Genomic DNA, 19,798 nt, shown 5'->3' with positions numbered 1-19,798 from the left:
CTCTGGATTGGAGCTACAGCAACACGCTCTTTCTAGCAGGTCGGCTTTGTCTCGTCCTATCTGTGGCTCCGACAGAGAGAACGCCATCCAAGATGTCAGCTGATAAACCTCACTAACGCTCTGGGTCCAAATGCATCAGATAGATATTATTCTCCCTTGAGACTCCCTTGTCTCAGGTTGGATACAAGGCAGCTGTAAAGGTCCGTCTCTGCATCACTGCTGCACATCTACAGTTTCTCGTTTCCATTTTCTTTTGGATGTTTTCTCACACTGAGCATGACTTACAGGAAGTTGACACAGCCGGTGCCGGGCGGCGGGGCGATCCAGACGAAGCTGAAGCTGGAGGACGGCTGGTGGCTGACGTGGGACGCAACCACGCTGCACACAAACTGGGTCCCGCCGTACCGCCGCTCAGGCATCACACCTGGAAGAGAAAGCGGCGTCGAAGCTGAATTAGACCTAGGATTTAATCATTGCCCAGAGTATTAGATTCAAGGTGTACATGCCAACAGGGAAAGTATATACATTGCATGTCTTACAACTACTGCTATTTTTTCCATCCCATTGGCATTCCACACGTTTCTTTTCCTTCATCCTTGCTTCCTGTCTCATAGTCACTTCTCATCTACGCGATCTCTGTTGCTTTTTTCCCCTCTCGACTTCTCTCCTTTCATCATTTTTCTTTTTTTTTTTAGTGACCCTCTCTTTCTTTTCTGAATTTCAGCATGCTGACTCTACATAAGCATACTATTAATGAGGGTCCATCCCCGGCTATGATTGCACCGATGGGATGACATCATGCCACACAATCTTTCTTTCACAGAGGGCAAAGCAAAGACGCCGTTGGACTCATCAGTCACGATGCAGTCGTACAAAAGGCCTTAATCATTTATAGTAAATACACGACAGTGTATACCCCAGGAAGAGGAACTCAGAAGCATTTACAGAGAGAGCAGCTCGATATTCTGGGAAACTGTCCCACTTCTGAGACGCTAAGTCACATACATTCAATTTAAAACTGCGTATGAAGATGTGCACTCATCTCCCCTCTGTAAGACCTGCAAACACAATCCTCTCTTCCCCCCCATCATTACTCAACTCACTGAAAAAATAATCAGTGATGATTTATAACAGAGTTTTAATATCCCTGAATAAATGTACAAGTCAATATGCAATACGTGTGTGTGTGTGTGTGTGTGTGGTACAAAAACAAATGATCCAAAGACAAATAATTCCTCCCATTCCTGACAGTAATAAATCTGACCTCTCAAATTGAATCCATAAATACACACGATGCTGACAGCCCCGTGAGCGATTCTGTTCGACTTGGCGAGCTGTGTCTGCGATTCTTTCTCTGTATCATTTTGTTTTCCCGATGCAACATGCATTTACCTTATGTGTTTGCGAAACAAAAACAAAAGAACACTAAAAGGAGTACATTTTTTTTTCAAGCTCCTAACTGGAGTTCAGGCTGAATGATTGTCCAACCCTCATGAGTTTCCACATCTTGTGTCATTACGTGGGAGCGCAGGCAGCGTACGGGCCTGTTGTGTCAGATTTACGATGCATCGAGCGCCGAAGCCTTTTACATCGTGTGGGAGCGGCTGATGTGCAATAACCGACTGAGATGTAATCACCCACTAATACACCGCTGTTCTCTAATCACCTCGGCTACAACCCCTCCTTGGAATGGCCGTGATTTACTTCAAAATAAACATCCTCTCAGCAAAAGACACAGAAAGCCACATTACTATCCCGGGTTATACCAGCGTTGTTTGCCTGGAAAGGCCTTCTCAGCACCCTTCCTTCACCACCCAGCATGCAAAACTACCACATTTATTTTTCTATTCCATTCTTTCACAGCACTCTGAGAAGCACGCACACGTCCGTCGCTTTCTAACCGCCTCTGACAGAAAGCAGTGCCATTTCCAGAACCAATTTGCTTACTGGTACATGCCACGCATGCAACAGAAGCAATCAAGACAACAGTTTTGGCACTAATTGTCCCATTTTTGTTGAAGGAGAATAGAAGAGGAAGCACTGTGAATCTTTCCATCACATTAGTGTGGTGCAATTTGAGAATCCCTGCAGATGTGCATATTGGAAGCTTAGCTCTCGTGGCAGTGGAAGCACTATCTAGAGCAGGGGTGGGCAAACTTTTTTTACTTGCGGGCCACAATGGGTTCTAAAATTTGACAGAGGGGCCGGGCCGGGAACAGATGGATGGAGTGTTTATGTGAACTAATATAAAAGGCATGTAAAAGCTATGACATGAAAGGATTTGGCCTTTTACAGGTAGCATTACAGGGGAAAAGGTAAAATGAATGAGGTTTATAATTAAATAACATTTTATGATATAATTTGGACAAGTTCGGCGGGCCGTATTTCCAAGCCTAACGGGCCGCATGTGGCCCCCGGGCCTTAGTTTGCCCATGTCTGATCTAGAGAGCAGTGAAGACAAAAAGCTGAGCATTCTACTCTCTCATTCAGAGGGATATTCTCATGCGGAGGGCTGTCGCTCATCTTTGTGTACAAGGAACAGCAGCAGCAGCAACAACAGCAGCTCTGAAGGGACTTTCTTTAACCACGATTAGAAACACTCATGTTGCATCCAGGGCTGCAAATGTAAATGTGTTAATTATCACAACTGGACTGGAAACCTCAGCATGTCAAATTGTATTTAATGCCACTTCATTAGCCGGAGTCACCACTCGCCGGCACACCTGCCAGCCATCAGCAATCAAGCCACCTTCTCTCCACTCTGGATATAACACTGGCCCAGTTCACAGCTCATCGCCAGATTGTCTGCTTGCCTATGAGTTTGTGTTTTTTGCCGTGATTCCTCTGGTCCCTGCATCGCTCCGTCCTGCCGACTCGCTTGTATAACCTCTGGACACCTCGCAAAGGCCCAGCCACTCCAACTTTCAAATAATAAACCATTTTGTTTTTGATTACCAGCCATTCTGTCTTGTCTGTATTGTGGGTCCAGATCTCAGTTCTTCATTACAGAAATATTTTTGTGTCATCTGCAAATAGTATACTTTTCCAAGATTTAGAGATTGAATCTAAATCATTTATGTACAAAATAAACAGCACTGGCACCCCACATGTTATATCCAAAAGGTTGGAATGTAAATTGTTAATTTGCGCATACTGATTTCTGTTAAAGTTAAATGGTGAAGTAAAATAAATCTTGCCATTTTAGAAAAAAAATATTAAGATTGAATTAATTAAAAGAAAGTAAAACATCAGAATCAATATTAATCATAACTGAATAAATAAAGGTAACAACAGCAGGTAGAGAGAGGTAGAAAGAGAGGGGAGAACTGTGGGTTTGGCTGAAGCGATGCACAGAGACGTTATAGTTGGGTGAAGATGAAAAGACAGACTGATGCACTCCAGGACACAGCAGCGCTGGGACTTGACACTGCTCACAGAATTTCTATTTCCACTTGAAAAACACACTCGGGCATAAAAATGCAAATAGAAAAACTAGACTTTCATGCCTGTGTGTGGAGTCAGAGTGGGAGAAAAAAAAAAATCCCTGCTATTTAATGCGATACAAATCCCAACGCTCCGGTAAAGCAAGAAGGTGTGGTGAACCTGGAGTTAGAAAAAAAATAAAAAGATCGATAAACCTCTTTTTACTGTTGAAGGAGAGAAAAGGAGAGCTGGACTTGTTTGTCATAGCGAAATGAAAATAAATAACAAAGGCTTATCTTCATCCTTAAAATACAAAAGCCATTAATGTGCTCTGGAACTGCAGCAATTTGTCCATTCATTTGATTAGTGGATCAATTCATCATCATCAATCAGTCATTTTGAGAACAAAACCATCAAACATTCACTCAGCCACCATGTCTCTGGTACCGGAAGATGCGATAGACATTATTTTACTTTAGCGTTTGTCTTCTTTTCTGTCAATATTTTCTCCTTTCATTCAATCAGTTCCTCTGATTCTTAAATTGCAGTATTTAATGTGACAAACCTCACGTCAATAGATTACTGACAGCTTACTGATCAGAAAATAAGATGTGAATTTAAAACTAGTCTTTTGGGGGGCGTTTCATGCTTCTTCGCTCATTATCACAGAATCAGACACATCAACAGTTCCATACGTATGCACACATGCAAGCGCGCGCACACACCTACACACCTACACACACACACACGAGAAAGGAGTCAGGCATTTCAGGGATATGTTGGTTGGAGGCGTGTCACCCTGCCATCAGACTCTGCTGGTAATCGTCTTGAATATTTTAAGGTTGGCACAAAAAGGAAATTAGGAGTTAAGTGCTTCGTATGTATTCATGTTCAGTCTGCAATAAAAAAATAAAAAACAAACTTCTCTAAATTTCCACTTCCCATCTGCTCTTACATCTTTTAAATATGAAAACACTTCGATTCGCACCTGGTTGTGTCCTTTCTAACATCCTTCTGTTTAAGGACAGCGTTTTTTTTTTTTTTAATCTGTCATTCATAGCTCATGTTGCAAAAAGCTAATGAGCTTTCCACAGCCAAGCTCAAATCGAATCAAATAGATGGAGTGAGAATTTTCCCCGATGGAGCAGATGGGCAGTCGGTGGCTCAGCTTGGCAGCGACTTCGCACTGTCGAACCGGCAGGAGCCGGTCTGAATGGCATTAGAGCTGATGGGTTTTGTGGCAGAGTGGTGAGGATTTGAGACACACCATTCAAACTGATTTGCACATTTTACCAGAATCATTTGGAGTTCATACACACCATTTGACATCTGCTCAGTATCAAACAGCTATACTGGATTCGGTTCTCATTTCACAACTGTCCTTGGCTTGCGGGCAACGGAATTAGTTTGATCTGTCTGTTTGATTTTGACTATACCATTATTGACTAATGGTTTCTGAGACATAGTGTCATTCTGCTAGATTAAGAGTGAACGGTGAGAGGAATCTAGTTGTCTCCTCCCTTCCAACAGTAAACTAAGTAAAGTTAGCTGACATTTGTTTAATGGTAGCGATTGTCATTATTGGATTGATCGGCACCTTTGATGCGAAGGCACACACACACACACACAATCATGTTTCACAAGTGCGCTTCCATCAACCTGGCCTGGATGTCTGCAGAGATGCATCAAAACAAACAGAAGGGTTAATGAACAGTATAATGTGATGCAAGCAGACTGGGTTACTTCCTGAGCCTTATTTAAACAACACAGATTCATTTTCAGTTGTGTGTGTTTACGCAATCATTCAGATATAAATAATTTATAAGCAATTCTCCCATTTGCTCAGACCAAGACATTCAATGTACCCCAGGTAATTTGGAAAGCAGGCTCATGAAAGGCTCATATTTTATGAAGTAATTCTAAGAAAGCTGTCATAAGCCAAGTGGAGCATTAATGTGTGCCTGTGAATGCATGGGAATCTGTCACAGGCCAGAATAATGGTTCTGTCAACATGTTTAAAGAGCATTCCACACAATGGTGACATAAATGATACATCACAACAGTACTGACAGCCTGAGGAGGGACCCCAGGCGCTTTTGTGCTGCTGAATGATCCATTTCTGTGCGTATGTGTGCTTGTGTGCGCCTGTTGCGTCGCATTCACCCCGTCCTCCCAACATCGGTCGTCCGTACCGCTCCAGGGTTGTTGGTGAACGACAACCCAGCGCCGATCTGCAATTGGCTCACACTGGCATCCATCTCAGCATCTGCCAGTCACGCTGCCATAGCGACGCGCTGGCAGCGTGACTGGCGATGGCAGGGGTCCGGCACTGTGATGCCAGGGAGGAAGTCGTGTGTTAGCATGGGTGGCGAAAGATTCCAGAGCCCAGGGGGAAAAGGGAGTAAGAGGCGCTGTGGGAAAATATGAGGGAGAGACGTTTGCCACATGAATAAAAGAGTTTAGCTGGCAGCGAAGGACACCTGGGGGGCCGCTGAGCTGTACATGTTTGTATGGGATCAGAGTGTATGAAACACTTGCTATGTGCATGTATATGTTTACATTATTATATTTTTCCATGTGAAGTACGTTCAATTGAATGCTCTGTGAAAGAACCGATTTGTCGTGGACAAAATGTCGCTATGTATTCATCCAACAAGCAATTTTCTTCTTATGCATATATGAATGCGAACATTCACAGAACAATGGCTCTGTCATTTAGGCCTCATCTATTCTATACACTCCCGAAGTCAAGGCTGCACACACCCACTCGGCATGCACACGCACACACACACACAAACGCACAAAGCTCAGGCTTATTTTAGGAGCTGCCAGTGTGGAAGTACAGAGAAACATATTTTCATACATGAACAATTATTTAATACAAATACTTCAACGAGTAAATATCTGTAATAGCACATGTGAAGAAAATAATGACTTACTTCATTTCTTGAGGTTGCCTAATAGTTCTAATGCTTTCCTTTAGTGATTGAGTGCAACAAGCTGAACTGGCAACAAATGATAAATGGGACACAGGGACACCAGTGGAGTATAATGTGTACCCCCTGAACTAATGTGTCATAATTGAAATGAATGTTGCTCTAAATCAAACAAGTGCTCTGTGTGTGTGTGTGTGTGTGTGTGTGTGTGTGTGTCTTTTTTTTAGCCCCACCCTGCATGATAAATGAGGTTCATCTCCGTGAAACCCCGGCAATCCGTCTCAAAGGCGGGCTCATATATGTACAAACATATATTATAGTCAAATGCATGGACGTTTGTCACAGAATGCGCTGCAGCAGTGAATTCAGCTGGTCAGAAACCGAGTCTGTCTCTCTGTCTCTTGTGGCTGTAGCCATTGGCCGTACAGATTTTGCACATATAATGACTGAGAATACTACATCATATATGGTAAACACGCCAATGGCTTGTAATAAACTAATTGGTTAGTTAAACAGAAGTCTTGGAACTGTTTAAAACATGTTTGATCCCCACACTTTTCAGTTTCCTGCTGAATTTTAGACTGTTTTTGCCACACGTCTAGAATTCCGCAATAACATCTCGTGAGTAAACTGCTGATAGGAGAAAGAAACAAATTCTAAGTGGGTTGGAATTTGGAATTTCCCTGTTTTGTTGTAGAATTATTCTGAGAAACAGAGGCCTGTTTAAAACTCGGCTTCATGATGTGTGGTTGTGCTTGTGTGTGTGTGTGTGTGTAAATCCTCATGGCTGGAGTGACTGAGCTTGCTGAGTGTTAGTGGTGTGTGGCCTGTGGAGCAGCACCCAGTGGAGGACAGCCAGCTTTGTGCTCTGGGAGATGTTTACCATACCGGGTGGCAAAGTCACCAAATTCCCTTTCCCTGATGTTTCTAGTCCTCAAGGACCAATTATTTCTTCCACCTCCTTCCATACATGCAGCCATCAATCCATCCGTCGCTGCAGCCCATGAGCTGAGCTGCACGCCTCCTGTGGGTGTGTGTCATTGTAGCTTGGCAGGGACACGCCACAGCTTCAGCGGCAGGCGCCAGGGCTAATTTGATTTTTAATTCAACACGACTCGTCTGCTAATAGTTTGAGTTGGGGATTAATTAATCTAATTTGACTTGTGCTCATTTGTCGCACCCGCGTCCCTGCAGTCCACCCCGTCAATGCAGCAAACAAACAAACTGGTGCGGTGGTCTCGCGGGCCCTGTCCTGACACACAAGTTGAGAATCAGAGAGAGAGACCTGAGGCGACAGGTGGGAAAGCAAAGGGAAGGCGATGTGTGTACGCCTCAATCTGTTTATGGAACAGTCTCAAGCCGGATTGGTTTGACGGAGGAGGGCTCAAAGGCAGTGTGGCAATCACATCAACAGCCTTGGTCTCGCAAGGAGGGGCGGAACACAGAAAAGGTCAATAACAATTTTCGTTCCTTCCAAGATATGGGTTAGATTGGATCTGGGTGAGTCGCTCAAAGATAGCTTATGCGAATAAAGGGGGGGGGGGGGGGGGGGGGGCAAGTGGTGGAGCATCCTTCTTCTCTCTGGCTTTTAGAGGATGGAGAATGGATCTCAGCAGGACCCTACAGGGAGAAACCAGGAGAACCACTAAGCTTCACTAAGCTTGAGTCAGAGGGAGCACTTCCACTTCTAATTCTCTCTGTAAGGGAACTTTAAATATGAATAGACCTCAGAGTGCCGCCTGGATGGCAGGCACTTTGCGGCGAGGACTTCGTAAAATCACTTTTTCTTAGCTTGCACACTGAACCCGCAGAAACCCACACACTTCCGAGGTGCTCATGGAGGTATAGACTACAAGGAGCTGTATATCACTACGAAAAGACAACATATTTCAAAGTTAGTGTGGCTCTTTTTGTTGTTGAAATGCTGCAAACCCACCAGTGTTCATGGAAATGCATCAGAGGAGTCTTCGAGTCAAAGCTCTCTTTGTCTTTATTTTATCTTTAGCTCTCTCTCATTCTCTCTGGTATGTAACCGACATCGTTGCATGGCAGAAAATAACATTGCTGTGTTCAAGAGAGACCACACATGAGAAAAACAGCCTACGCCTACTGCTCTTTCCTGCAGGATATATATATATATATATATATCAGAAATCTGGCCTGCATCTCGCACACCACTTTGAAATCTCTAGTACAGTCAGTCTAGCTTCTGCTTTCTACTGTTTCTGCTTTTTGTGTCACCCCGGACCCTTTGGACCATTTGGATGCAGCAGAGAAAGGAGGGGGAAAACAGCATTCAGATGCTCAGCATGTGCATACAAATACATAAATGCTTAAAAAAATGAAATAAAAAATACAAATTTGCAATATACAGACAGAACTGATTCATTTATGCATGGACATAAAACATGCAGGGCATTGAATACGCATAGAGATGTGAACACACCTAGGGAAGACGTGGGAGTTTAAAGAAAGGACGATGTCCTCCATTAGGGCTGTAACACAGCAGCAGTGCTCCAACAGGCCAACTATACCATCAAACCGGACAAGAAAGATGGATTCTGTTGGGACGTAATGGCCAACACTAATGGTATTTTTCAACCCAGAAAATAGTTTCCTTTGTTTTGTGTATAATAAAGTATTTTTAACATTTGTTTTTTTTAAATTGATGCAAGACTGGGAGAAACTACCAAAGCTGGCATTTGTGAAATGGGCTGCAATGTACCTGTGGGGCAGTTTGCAATTACCCCCCTGAATTTATAGCTCATTTTGCAGGTGCCAGCTGCTGCATTCTTGCGCAATACTGGTCTTAAAAAAAAATGGTGTCAATATCAGTCCTTTACAGAATGGTGGAAAAGCAGCATCCAGGTTAAAACAACAACAAAATAAACCCTTTGAATGATTTATGGTTTATGCTGCATTCTGTTTGAAGGTGGGTTCGCTTTTTACTTCAAGAAAGGTTTTTCCTCATTAAGGGTAGTAAATGAGTTGTGATGCATAATCACCAAAGCATTCCTCTGGACTCTCAGAGCACCAAAATGTTGAGCCACCTGTTAGCAGCTTCCAGGCAGTGTGAGATTGAGGGGGGTGCAGGGAAACAGGAGGGACAGGATCTGTTTGAGCACAAGGGGTAGTAAAGTCCTGTGCCAGCAAAGCAGTGAGATTTACAGCAGACAAAACCCCACCAGGCCTGACAACTCATTTCATCTCACGCCCTAATGAATTCATCACCAGGAGGGATCTGCCTTTTGGTGGCTATCAGCCCCGAGCACAGGACTAATGGCTCAGATAAGTCATCATCATTATGATCAGCATACACCAGAAGCAGCGTCGCCACCACGTGCTCCACCTTGCCTCTATTCAGCCCATAGTTAAAGAGCAACACTTTGAGACTGTGCGGTGTCTTTCAGCAAGTAAAGTCTTGCATTCTGATGTGTTACAACGAAAGGTGCCACAGTTGTACGGATTGACACAAGCGTGGATTTGCCTGTGGAATTCAAATGTGTCGTGATACGATTCCTGATCGTCACAAGTGGATATGTGTGTGTGTGTGTGTGTGGTGGAGTCAAGGCGGTGCAGTTAGGGAGTTGTCAGCAGAGAGTCAGGGAATAGGTTGATCACAGGGATGCAGCGTGTTTGAAGTCTCCCAGGGACTGACAGCTTCTCTCCCCATGGGAAACCCCTTCCCGCGCCGCTTCCCTCCCCACCGCACCACCCTGTTCTCCATGCACAGCAGCTCTTTCTTAGCTTTCCCTCTGCATCCCGTTGATGGAGAGGAACTACTTTTGTTCTCTCCTGGGACTGTTAGCGCTTTTAAAATAAGGCTTTTGTCATCAATGTGTGGCTCTGTAAATGTTGACATGACGAGATGCCATCCTGAATGCTGGGAAGTGGTCTAGATGGCAGGGTCAGAAGAATCTGACTCACCTTGACGACTTCGATGATGTTAGATGTTAATATATTTCGTCACCAAAGGGACAAATGCCTCCAAATTTGTCACACATCTCCACTGCCACCAATATCTCCTTCTTTAAAGCGCCCCCCGTTGAAAGTACTCTGCTGATGAGGTAAACGTCAAGCAAGAATTACACGACGGTCTGGAGGGAACCTATACAGGGGTCTCAACGTGTGTTTGAAACAGCACCTAGGAAAAATTATCCAATTAAAGAGCAGATCTTTGGTGACTTGGTTTGTGGCCTCCGTTTCACACAGAGGATCAGATGAAATCTGACGTCCTGCTGTGGCAATCTGAGGAAGAAGTCCACATGCATAACCCGAGAACTGAATGATTCTGGTTAAATAACAGTGGCGTGATTACATTTCTGGCTGCACGCCCTCTCTGACCCCGCCTCCACAGGTCAAGCTACAGCAGGGATTTCATCTATGATCACAGCGTGTGTTAGCAAGAGCCCATCCGTCATGCGGACAGAAGTGTCGGCTGGATGTCCCTGTCGCTAAGCTCTCCATTATGTCAGTGAGCCAGACGCGTCATATTGAGATGGGGACTGATCCTAGCTAGCAGAAGCCAACTGCCCTGCAAATACATACAAATATGCAAATTAATGGCAAAATAAACATCACCCTGCAAACGAGCCATCCATCAATGACCAGTTTTTCCAGCGTCTCAGCATTGGCACGGCAACACCAATCAGCCCCACGTCAGAGGGAGTGATGGCATGCCATCCTCTCATCTTCTTTCTGTCCTTCCGCCTCCTTATATCATTCTCATGCTGCCTCTCTTTCATTGGTCCCTCTTTGCTATTTTTCATCTGTACTGTCTCCAGTTTTCTTGTCTCACACCTTTTAATCTCCAGCACTTTCTCCATCCCCACGCTGACATTTTTTGAAAGCTTTAAAAGCGCTCTCCGTTTTAAGTGTCTTCTGCTCATCGGCGTAATTGTAAAATTGGAGACATTTTGAATTACTATTTTCCTTATATTTGTGTTTTGAATGGACTTTCGACGGGTGGCATTTTGTCATTCAGGGAGCAATGCACGTCCGACCACATGTGACAGTTTTTTCCAATCCCAGCACTGAAGTGTGGCGTCCAATATATTACTTCATCATTGCTATGCAAAACACGACAAGGATAACATCAAAACAATAAAAATGTTTCCTCATGTAATCTTTGTGGACACCAGTCTGGAAGCTGTGTGAGTTCCATTCAGGAAGCCAAGCGGCTGGACTGAACAGAAAAATCTCTTAATGGAATAAAAATCGAGGGGGGAAAGCGAAGCAGCTGTAGGTCTCCAGCAGCTGACTCAGCCCAGACTCGTGTTACTTTTCTGGCTGTGTGTATACAGACATTCCGTTTACGCACATTACACACATCTGCACGCGTAGTGTCTAAACGTTTCACTCTAAAACCTCTTGCAAAGTTCTCCGATGAGCAATTACGGCTGTCAAACTCTACCAAACAATATAATGAAATTAATCACTTTACAGACTGTATATTTGGACTGCGTGGAACCCACAAAGACTATACTGTTTTTTCCTGTCGGTCCCAGCGACTTGAAAACATTGAAAAACCACTGTCAGTTTAGCCCTGTTTGTTCAGCCCCTTATATCAAAGCCTCATGAACATTTGCAGGGAGCGCTCGTTTGCTTTTCGGACATGAAGGAACACATCCTTTGACGGCCTGAGCCCCAGCTCAGCCCAGAAGCCGGCGAGGCGACACGGCTCTCATCATACTACCCTGCTTGCCACCCCAATCGCTCCATCACGCTTGAGCTAACACGACAATGAGTGGGTGTTAAGCTGTCGCAGCGCAGTAAAAAGTCGGTCCCCTCAACGCTTTACATTTTATTACAAACGGTGTGGAGTGTATTGTTATTCAGAGGGAGTGGATGCCAATAAATGCTCTCTGTCTCCTTATCCTGGTGTCTACGAGTGGGTAATACTATGACTAATGCGAGGGCATTTACATTGTCAATGTGACAAACAGGAAAGTACAAAAGACAATACAATAGTGCGGGTGTATTTACATACAAGTGCGGTCACGCTTGAATACATGCACGAGTTTTACGAGTGCTCCATTAAAACAGTGACGGGTGACATGGACGGGGAGTTCTCCCTTTGGAGGCAGACTTGCAGTCACTCTGTCTTCAGCTCCAACCACACCGTCCCCCCCAGAATTAAATGATCTACAAACTCTTCCAATGATTTTTTTACCCACATTCAGCAATCTTAACTGTCCACTGCTGCTCTCCCTGTGAGAGCCATATCCCGCAGTGGTGGCCCAGCAGGGGACTCATTCTTCCCGTACTGGCGATCGTGTGGATCCCTCCGCTGGTACATCTGTCAGCCACATGCTCGCCCAGCAAGCCGTTACACTAACAGCTGTGCACAGCTGGACTGTGTGCGTGTGCGTTGAGTCAAAGTGGGTGGGTTTGTCTCTGCTGAGCTGTGTGTACAGTACGCGTTGCTGTCTGTTAACAAGATTAGAGCCACGCCCTAATTTTGGGGCTCTACCCTAAACTCCAGGCTCATAACACTCCCCTGTAGAGATTTGTGACTCTACGGCTCACAGCAATGACAGACATCAAGCGGTGTCCAGTTGTGTTTTCGTTCCGCTGCATTATCCATGGGCAGCATTTTGCTCAACTGTGGTGCTTTTGCAGAACGCTGTCACCATGTGTGGTTTCCATGAGCTCACTAACGGAGCTCCTCGAGCTCTCGTCAGGCTGAAGAGCCTTTTCTCCGCGGATGTGAAAGCCTGCTGTGGACTGTGGTCAGCGGAACCACTTAAGGAAAACGCAGCTCATTAAAGTCCTGTCAACCTAATAATTGTGCTGACAAATGACGTAAAGGAAATTAAAGCTCCAGACGGCAGCGTTGGGGTCGACTCTATATGAAGGATGATGCTCGTGATGCTAAATCGCCTTTCTTCTCCTGCAGCTTGCACTTGTGGAGGACAAAAGAATCCGGGCAGGCCAGACACAGTTAACATAGAGTTAAGAACAGACTCATCCTGGAAGGCATCACTGCTCAGCAGGCCACATTTACTGTAACGGACGTTTTTGCAGCCTTTTATGAACACAAACTGCGCAGACGCTCCCAGTTGAACAATCTGGCCTTTGTCTATGAGTCTAGGAAGTTGAATTGCTTGGCTAGAAATATAGGTCACACGTTTAATTATGCTGCATCTTTAATGTCCAGTTGGACTGCTCTTGTCATCACATGGTTCATTCCACGCCTGTCACGCACAATTCCTTAGACTTACCAAAACGGAAGGCAGCTGGAGCTGGGATGGGCGCCGACTGAACTGGTGTGGAGGTGTAGAGGCCAGTCACCAGCAGACCGTCAAAGGATACACTGGTGGAGATGGTTACTGAGGACACACAAAGGGAGCATGATTAATATTATGTTACGGCAAATTTTACATCCATAAAATGCACCCCTTTATTTGAGCCACTGGAAAATCTAACCGGTTCCTACAGTTCAACTAAGTTCAAAAACCTGTCGGTTGCTATATGCAAAATACAGAAGAAGAAAAAAAACAAGTCCTGGATTCACTCCTTGTAATTCCAAACCCATGGCAAATACAACTCATTTTGAACAAACAGTGTTTTAGCCAATGCTTGTCTCCAATGACAACCGTAGTAGAAGACACTGATGAGCTAATCGGCTCACGATAGCCTCGCTAGACTCTATTCCTCACAGGTCAGCACAAATAGTAACAGAACAGGAAACTGCCAGGGGTTTATTATCCAGCTGCACACATTCACAGCATTCAGCAGCAAGTTAACTATTGATCTACCCAGTAAACAAAGGCCCTGAGTGATGAGACCACAGAGCCGGCTACATCACTGGAGGAAAAGAGCTCAGCCACTGGACCGCTTCCAGACCGGCAGATCGGAGCACAGGGGAACAGTCTGCGGCTCAACGGAGCACACACGCCCCAAAAATACACGTTTACACACTGAGGAATAAAATCCCTTGTAGTGGTGGACTAATGGAGACCTTGTTATTTTGTGACCCTGGAATCCACCCCTGTTTTTTAAAGGGAAGAGGGAATGAGAGGAGGCGGAGACACCCGCGGCGTTGGTGTGTTTTCAGTAAGAAGAGCAATGTGTCAGATTATCTCAGTGAGTTCACTTTTGTGGGCTTGGTGTGTTTTTGATTTGGGAATCTGGGCAGAGGAGACTGTGGCCCAGTCTCCCTGCCTTTCTGTCTGGGTGACTCTATTAACATGTCATCACACTAGGCGGCCAACAATTTTGCGTGCGTCTGAATGTGTGTGTTCCACGTGTTTCTGCGTAAAGTGGGTGTGTTACACCCTGTGTAAAGAGCGCAGTTCAGACTGTCTCTCCCCTCCCTAGCAAAGCCTCAATAATTCATCCCACCAATCTCTCCCTATTACATCCAGAAATCCCCGCTGATGTCATACAAATCCATCTATCTCATTAATCAGAGCAAACAATATAATGTTATGGACTCATTTATGCTTAAATATATTTGGACATATTTGGATAGGTTTGCTTTTTGAAAGATTATGAATGGACTGAAATGGAGGAGCACCATCAGAAGTTGTAGGGGGCGATTACAAACGTCTACAGACAGGAAGAAAAAGAAAAACGTAAGCACATGCTTGGCCTTTGTTTTCTGAAATCACCGGAGGCGCTCTAGCATTGGTCAAAGAGTACGGCGCGTACTCGACGCAGGCCATATCATTATTTGAATTTGTGACCACTGCTAATTTTTTATCAGCACATTCAGATTGTAAATGAATGTATACTGTGAGGAGATATTATGCCTTGGCATCAGAAGCATTATCATAGTCAATTTATGCTACCTGGTACACGTCTAATGCTGCAGCATCAACAGAACGCAGGGAAAGGAGCTGCTCTCTGTGCGATTTCTACTCCATAGAATACATTGCAAATTTAACAAATCCATTCCACAGTGTGGTGAGACAGGTGAGAACTATCTACATTATTATATATTGTATTGATCCATGGCAGTGGTTCAGTATTTAATGGTGTAATGGGCTGGGTATAAAGCAGCAATTTGGACCAGGCTTCAACAACCTCCATACACACAGTATGCTCATTTCTGCATTTCCATTGACCTGCATCACCAAGGTTACACGCACTCCATTACTCTCCACAGACACTGGAGTAGTGGATTATTCACATATGCATGCATACACACACACACATACAATTCTTCCTGCCTCCACCATAGTATTTCTGTCTATATCCACTGCTTGCACCTTTCTTCCACCCCCCCCCCCCCCCCCCCCCCCCTCTCCCTCAGCCTTATTACCATTTGAGGGATCACAGTAAAAAAAATGCTTTCTCCCCATCCACTCCTTTCGTATGCATTCACTGCTCCCTCGCAGAAGTGGGCCTGTTTGATGTGTTGGTCAGGGGGAGAGAAATTGGAGGGGATGCAAAGTTAGGGGGTGCAAGGTTAGGATTGAAAAACAAATGGGATGTAGAGGATATGTAGCCGTGGAGCGAAAAGCTACCTGATCAATGCACATGCAAAATTTGAATTATTAAGAGGCTTCTAACATTCCTCTCACTCGGAATGTAGCAGACAGATGAGCTAATCAAATGAGATGATTACCTGTGGGGTTACTCCACACACGCACACACACACAATGATCTGAAGAAGGATGCTGACAGCCTTTGATAGTAACCGTTAAAATTCTTGTCCATCCCTCATCTCTGAATACTGTTCACTTGGTGAAGCAAGGGGGGTGGGAATCATTATCAGTGAATAGGGGCAAACTTAACTATCAGCAGGTTTTGTGTGTGTGTGTGTAAACACACCAGGTGTGTTTCTTCCAAACATCTGGACTGAATTTTGGGCTTCGTCTGTAAGAAAGGATATAAATCTTTATGTTTGTTCTGTAAGCAGTTGGGAAGAGATTTCTACACAAGGATGTTCATAAAACTGCATTTCCACATAACAGGAGGCCTTTCATTTCAAATGCACTGCGTTGTTTTTGATGGACATGATGTGGAATCTCTTGTGCTGGCGTGCATAAAAGGCTCAAAAATATTCTTATATATAAAAGTATGGTTGCTGTTTAAATTGTGATTGTACTTTCGGGCTAATGGTGGGTTGCAGAATAACATGTGTATGTTACAACTGCTCTCAGATACACCTTTGCTCTTGAACTACATGCAGCCCTTGCTGCCAGTTCTTCCACACAGGAGCTGTACTTGCCCCCTGGACAAGTCTGGAGCCTGCAGTTCCAAGTCCACCTAGGTCGGGTCTTCCAGAATACTCATTCAACTGTGTACATGCCACTTGCATACACGCATACTCCACTTGAACACACCGCAGAGCACATCGCCTGGCCTTAAGCCAGCATGTAATATTGATGATATGATGTGGTGTGCCTCATTACAGACACATACAACGCTGCTCCTACTCAAGTATTGATGGGCCTAGGGCTTTCTTCACCTCTCTGGATCCACCAGGAGTTATGTTAAAACAAAGTACCAGCACACCACACAGCGCAACAAAACACACATTCACTACCGCCGCTTCTGATGGGGCTCGAGCAGACGTAGAACACATAGAAGCAAAAAGCAAATCTTTTTCTACCTGCTCTCTCCATCCTCTTCCATATTGGTTTCGGGATCACAAGTGTGAATCTGAGTGTTGGTCGAGGCTTGAATCGATTATGGTGGTGGTTTGTTGGAAAATATTTAACTTGCAACACAAAAATCATACAATTTATGATCTGTATCTGTACATGAATAACACATTGCTATACCCTATGCATCGTGTTTTTCCCAAATATGGTAATAGGGACATAAAAAATATTGCCCAGTGGCATCTTTAAAGGAGTAGTTATGTCACCTTATGGAGTAGCAAAGCATGGTGGGCATTTTGTTGGCACAGTTTCCTGGCATGAGCTCATTCTTAGAAAACGGTACTGCAAGGGATTAGGCTGGAGCTGGACGAGAAGACTGGCAGAGAGGACTTGATTTATGTCGCAGCCGAATCCACTTGCATTGAAGTCCCAGTGTGGTTGGCATGGCATGAACAGATCCTTTATGCTCTTTGTGTACAAACACACCCGCAAGTCTTCACCACACCCACATTCAGAACTTTTACTCTACATTAAGAAGTCTTGGAAAAATATTTAGAAAGTACCCAAAAGGGGGGAAAGCGGTTCAGATGAGATTTGATTTGGTAGCAGCCGTTGAAATCACGGCTATCAACATTTTTGTCTGCTTGCATGATTAGCATTTAGTGCAATGAGCAGCATAGTGAGGGACGTCTTTCCAAAATGCAAGAGACAGTAGAAGACATGAGATGGCAGGCAGTATTATCAATGGAATTCCATGTTTCCCAAGCGGATGCCATTTTTTGTCTTAGTACTTTCTTGTAAATAATCTGGATACAGATAGCTGACCATCTGACCCATATCCCACTGGCGGACACACATGTCCCAGTAAGAACTGGGAAATGAAGGCCAAGCCATGGGGGGGAAGCTATGGGTCCATCTGTTTCTCTGACCAAGCCAACGTTGACGTGCCGCTTCACACTGACCTTTCCTGAAGCACCTGAGCATGCCACAATGAGAAACATGTCAACATTTCCTCAAGCAGACTAGTCCTGCAAACTGAGCGCAAGTTCAAAAACAGACAAACCGAATTTCCTAAGGATGAATGCATCTCCACATTCTCAGAAGGCTGTGTGGGAAGTGTGTTTCTGCATATATATATGTGTCATGTGGTCCTCCAGCCAGGCCTAACAGGCATCATTTCATTGCGTAACCTTCTGGCACCATCCTGGCCTGCTGGCACTGCCATCTGTTGCAGTGAAGCACCAGATCACAGACAACCTACTGGCAGCGGAGCTTCTACAGGTCTGTTTCCATACAGCATCTCCAACATTTTTCTTCTTCTTTATTTTGCAAAGGATTTAATGAAAGCAGCTAATCTCTTTGGACCAGCGATCTCAAAAGTTCCTTTTGAGATCACATTAGACAGGAATAGTACCTATGTTAAGATCTTTTGAGATCTTAACATACGTACTATTCCTGTCTAATGTGCTCCGTTAAAGTTCTACTTCAAGGAGAGTAGAACTTTAGAACTTAGCAGCCGAGGACTAAGACAGGAGTGAAGGAGCATTTTTGTCACAGACATCCTGTTCCTCACCCATTGTCTGCATCAAAGTCACGCTTCGCTGTGCTGCTCACATACAACTCAATGTATGAACAGTATGTGCCTATTTACATTCATATGAGCTCTTACAACACACGCTTGAATGCCAACAACATAAGGTGGACAATTTTTCTCAATAAGAAGATGCTTCAGATATTTTCCAAAGTATCCAGAGTAAGAGAACTGAGTTTTTAATGCTCCAAAGATTTTTCCTTTACTTTTTATTAGTATTATTATTACTAATTTATTTATTTTAATTTTTGCATCTGCAAGTAATCTATAAATCACATGATTTGGCCACACAATATGGCATATGTTTCATTTCTCACTGACGTGCCAAGTAACCCATGTTTGATTGAACAGGTCTGGAAATGCAGATCAAATCAAATCCAAATTATCACAAAATAGTATAGTATGAAAGTATTCTATACCCATACTCAAAAGGTTAACACAATTAAATGTCCATGTGTTTAAAAAGAAATATGTACCTGAAGAAATAAACCTTCTTAATGTTGTAACGCAGGTTACAGAGCTGAGTCGGCACCACGCACAGCAGAACCTTCCCTTGAGAAAATCCGAGGAATGTAGGAAAACACTGAAAGTGCAAGTCAGCCTGAAGAAGCCACATCTCCTTACCCAAACAGAGACGGCAACACGAAATACATATGAAAAGAACATCTGTGGCAAACTAGGCACATCCATCCATACATGTAACAGACACCTCATCAACACACGCTGACCTCCTTGTAGAGAGACACACTAGTAGTAACACACACTCAAACACACTCAACCAGCGAGTCAGCTGTGGAAGTTCATGCAGACAAAATACAGACATTGGGCCTCGACCAAAACTGTTGCATGAGTTCCTTTCCATCTCACCTGCTCCGACAGGAAACAGGAAGGAGGTAAGAAGGGCCAAGCTGTCAAACAGTCTTTAAATTTTCACTACCATCCCTCGAAGGGACGCCAGGCCCTTCATGACCTCCACATGCTTCCCAGAGCTGGTATGTCTCTCACCTCCATCCAAAATAACTCCACATCTGGTCCAAAGTCATGGCACACAATATTCCTCCAATGAAATTGCAGATATTTCTGATTCAATATATATAGAGTCTGTACAGAATCTGTACAGTTCATTGATTTCACTAAAGCAAAACTAATATCTGTAGCTATAAACTCAGGTCCGAGGAAAGTCTTATGCGGAAACAAAATCACCCATCAGAAATTTATATTTTTAGATAGGTCTGACAATGCTCGAGATTTCACTGGAGGACAGCTGTTTGGATCTGAACTGTGTGTGTGTG

The 19,798-nt window shown here is 44.2% G+C and overlaps 1 protein-coding gene across 1 annotated transcript in view; it reads right to left on the bottom strand.

Moving 5' to 3' along the window:
* LOC137893839 (reelin-like) overlaps positions 1 to 19,798 on the bottom strand; it is a 68,983-nt gene that overhangs the window by 39,796 nt on the left and 9,389 nt on the right. Inside the window, exons 2-3 of the mRNA XM_068739279.1 lie at positions 13,583 to 13,690; positions 286 to 424 (exon numbers count right to left, since the gene is read on the bottom strand). Coding sequence (XP_068595380.1) covers positions 286 to 424; positions 13,583 to 13,690 — 247 coding nt within the window. The remainder of the gene's footprint in view (positions 1 to 285; positions 425 to 13,582; positions 13,691 to 19,798) is intronic.

The sequence above is a fragment of the Brachionichthys hirsutus genome, chromosome 5, assembly GCF_040956055.1.
Source record: "Brachionichthys hirsutus isolate HB-005 chromosome 5, CSIRO-AGI_Bhir_v1, whole genome shotgun sequence".
In the NCBI taxonomy this organism is placed as follows: domain Eukaryota; kingdom Metazoa; phylum Chordata; class Actinopteri; order Lophiiformes; family Brachionichthyidae; genus Brachionichthys; species Brachionichthys hirsutus.
The sequence above is the reverse complement of the archived record's forward strand: the minus strand, read 5'-3'. Positions and strand labels throughout refer to the sequence as shown.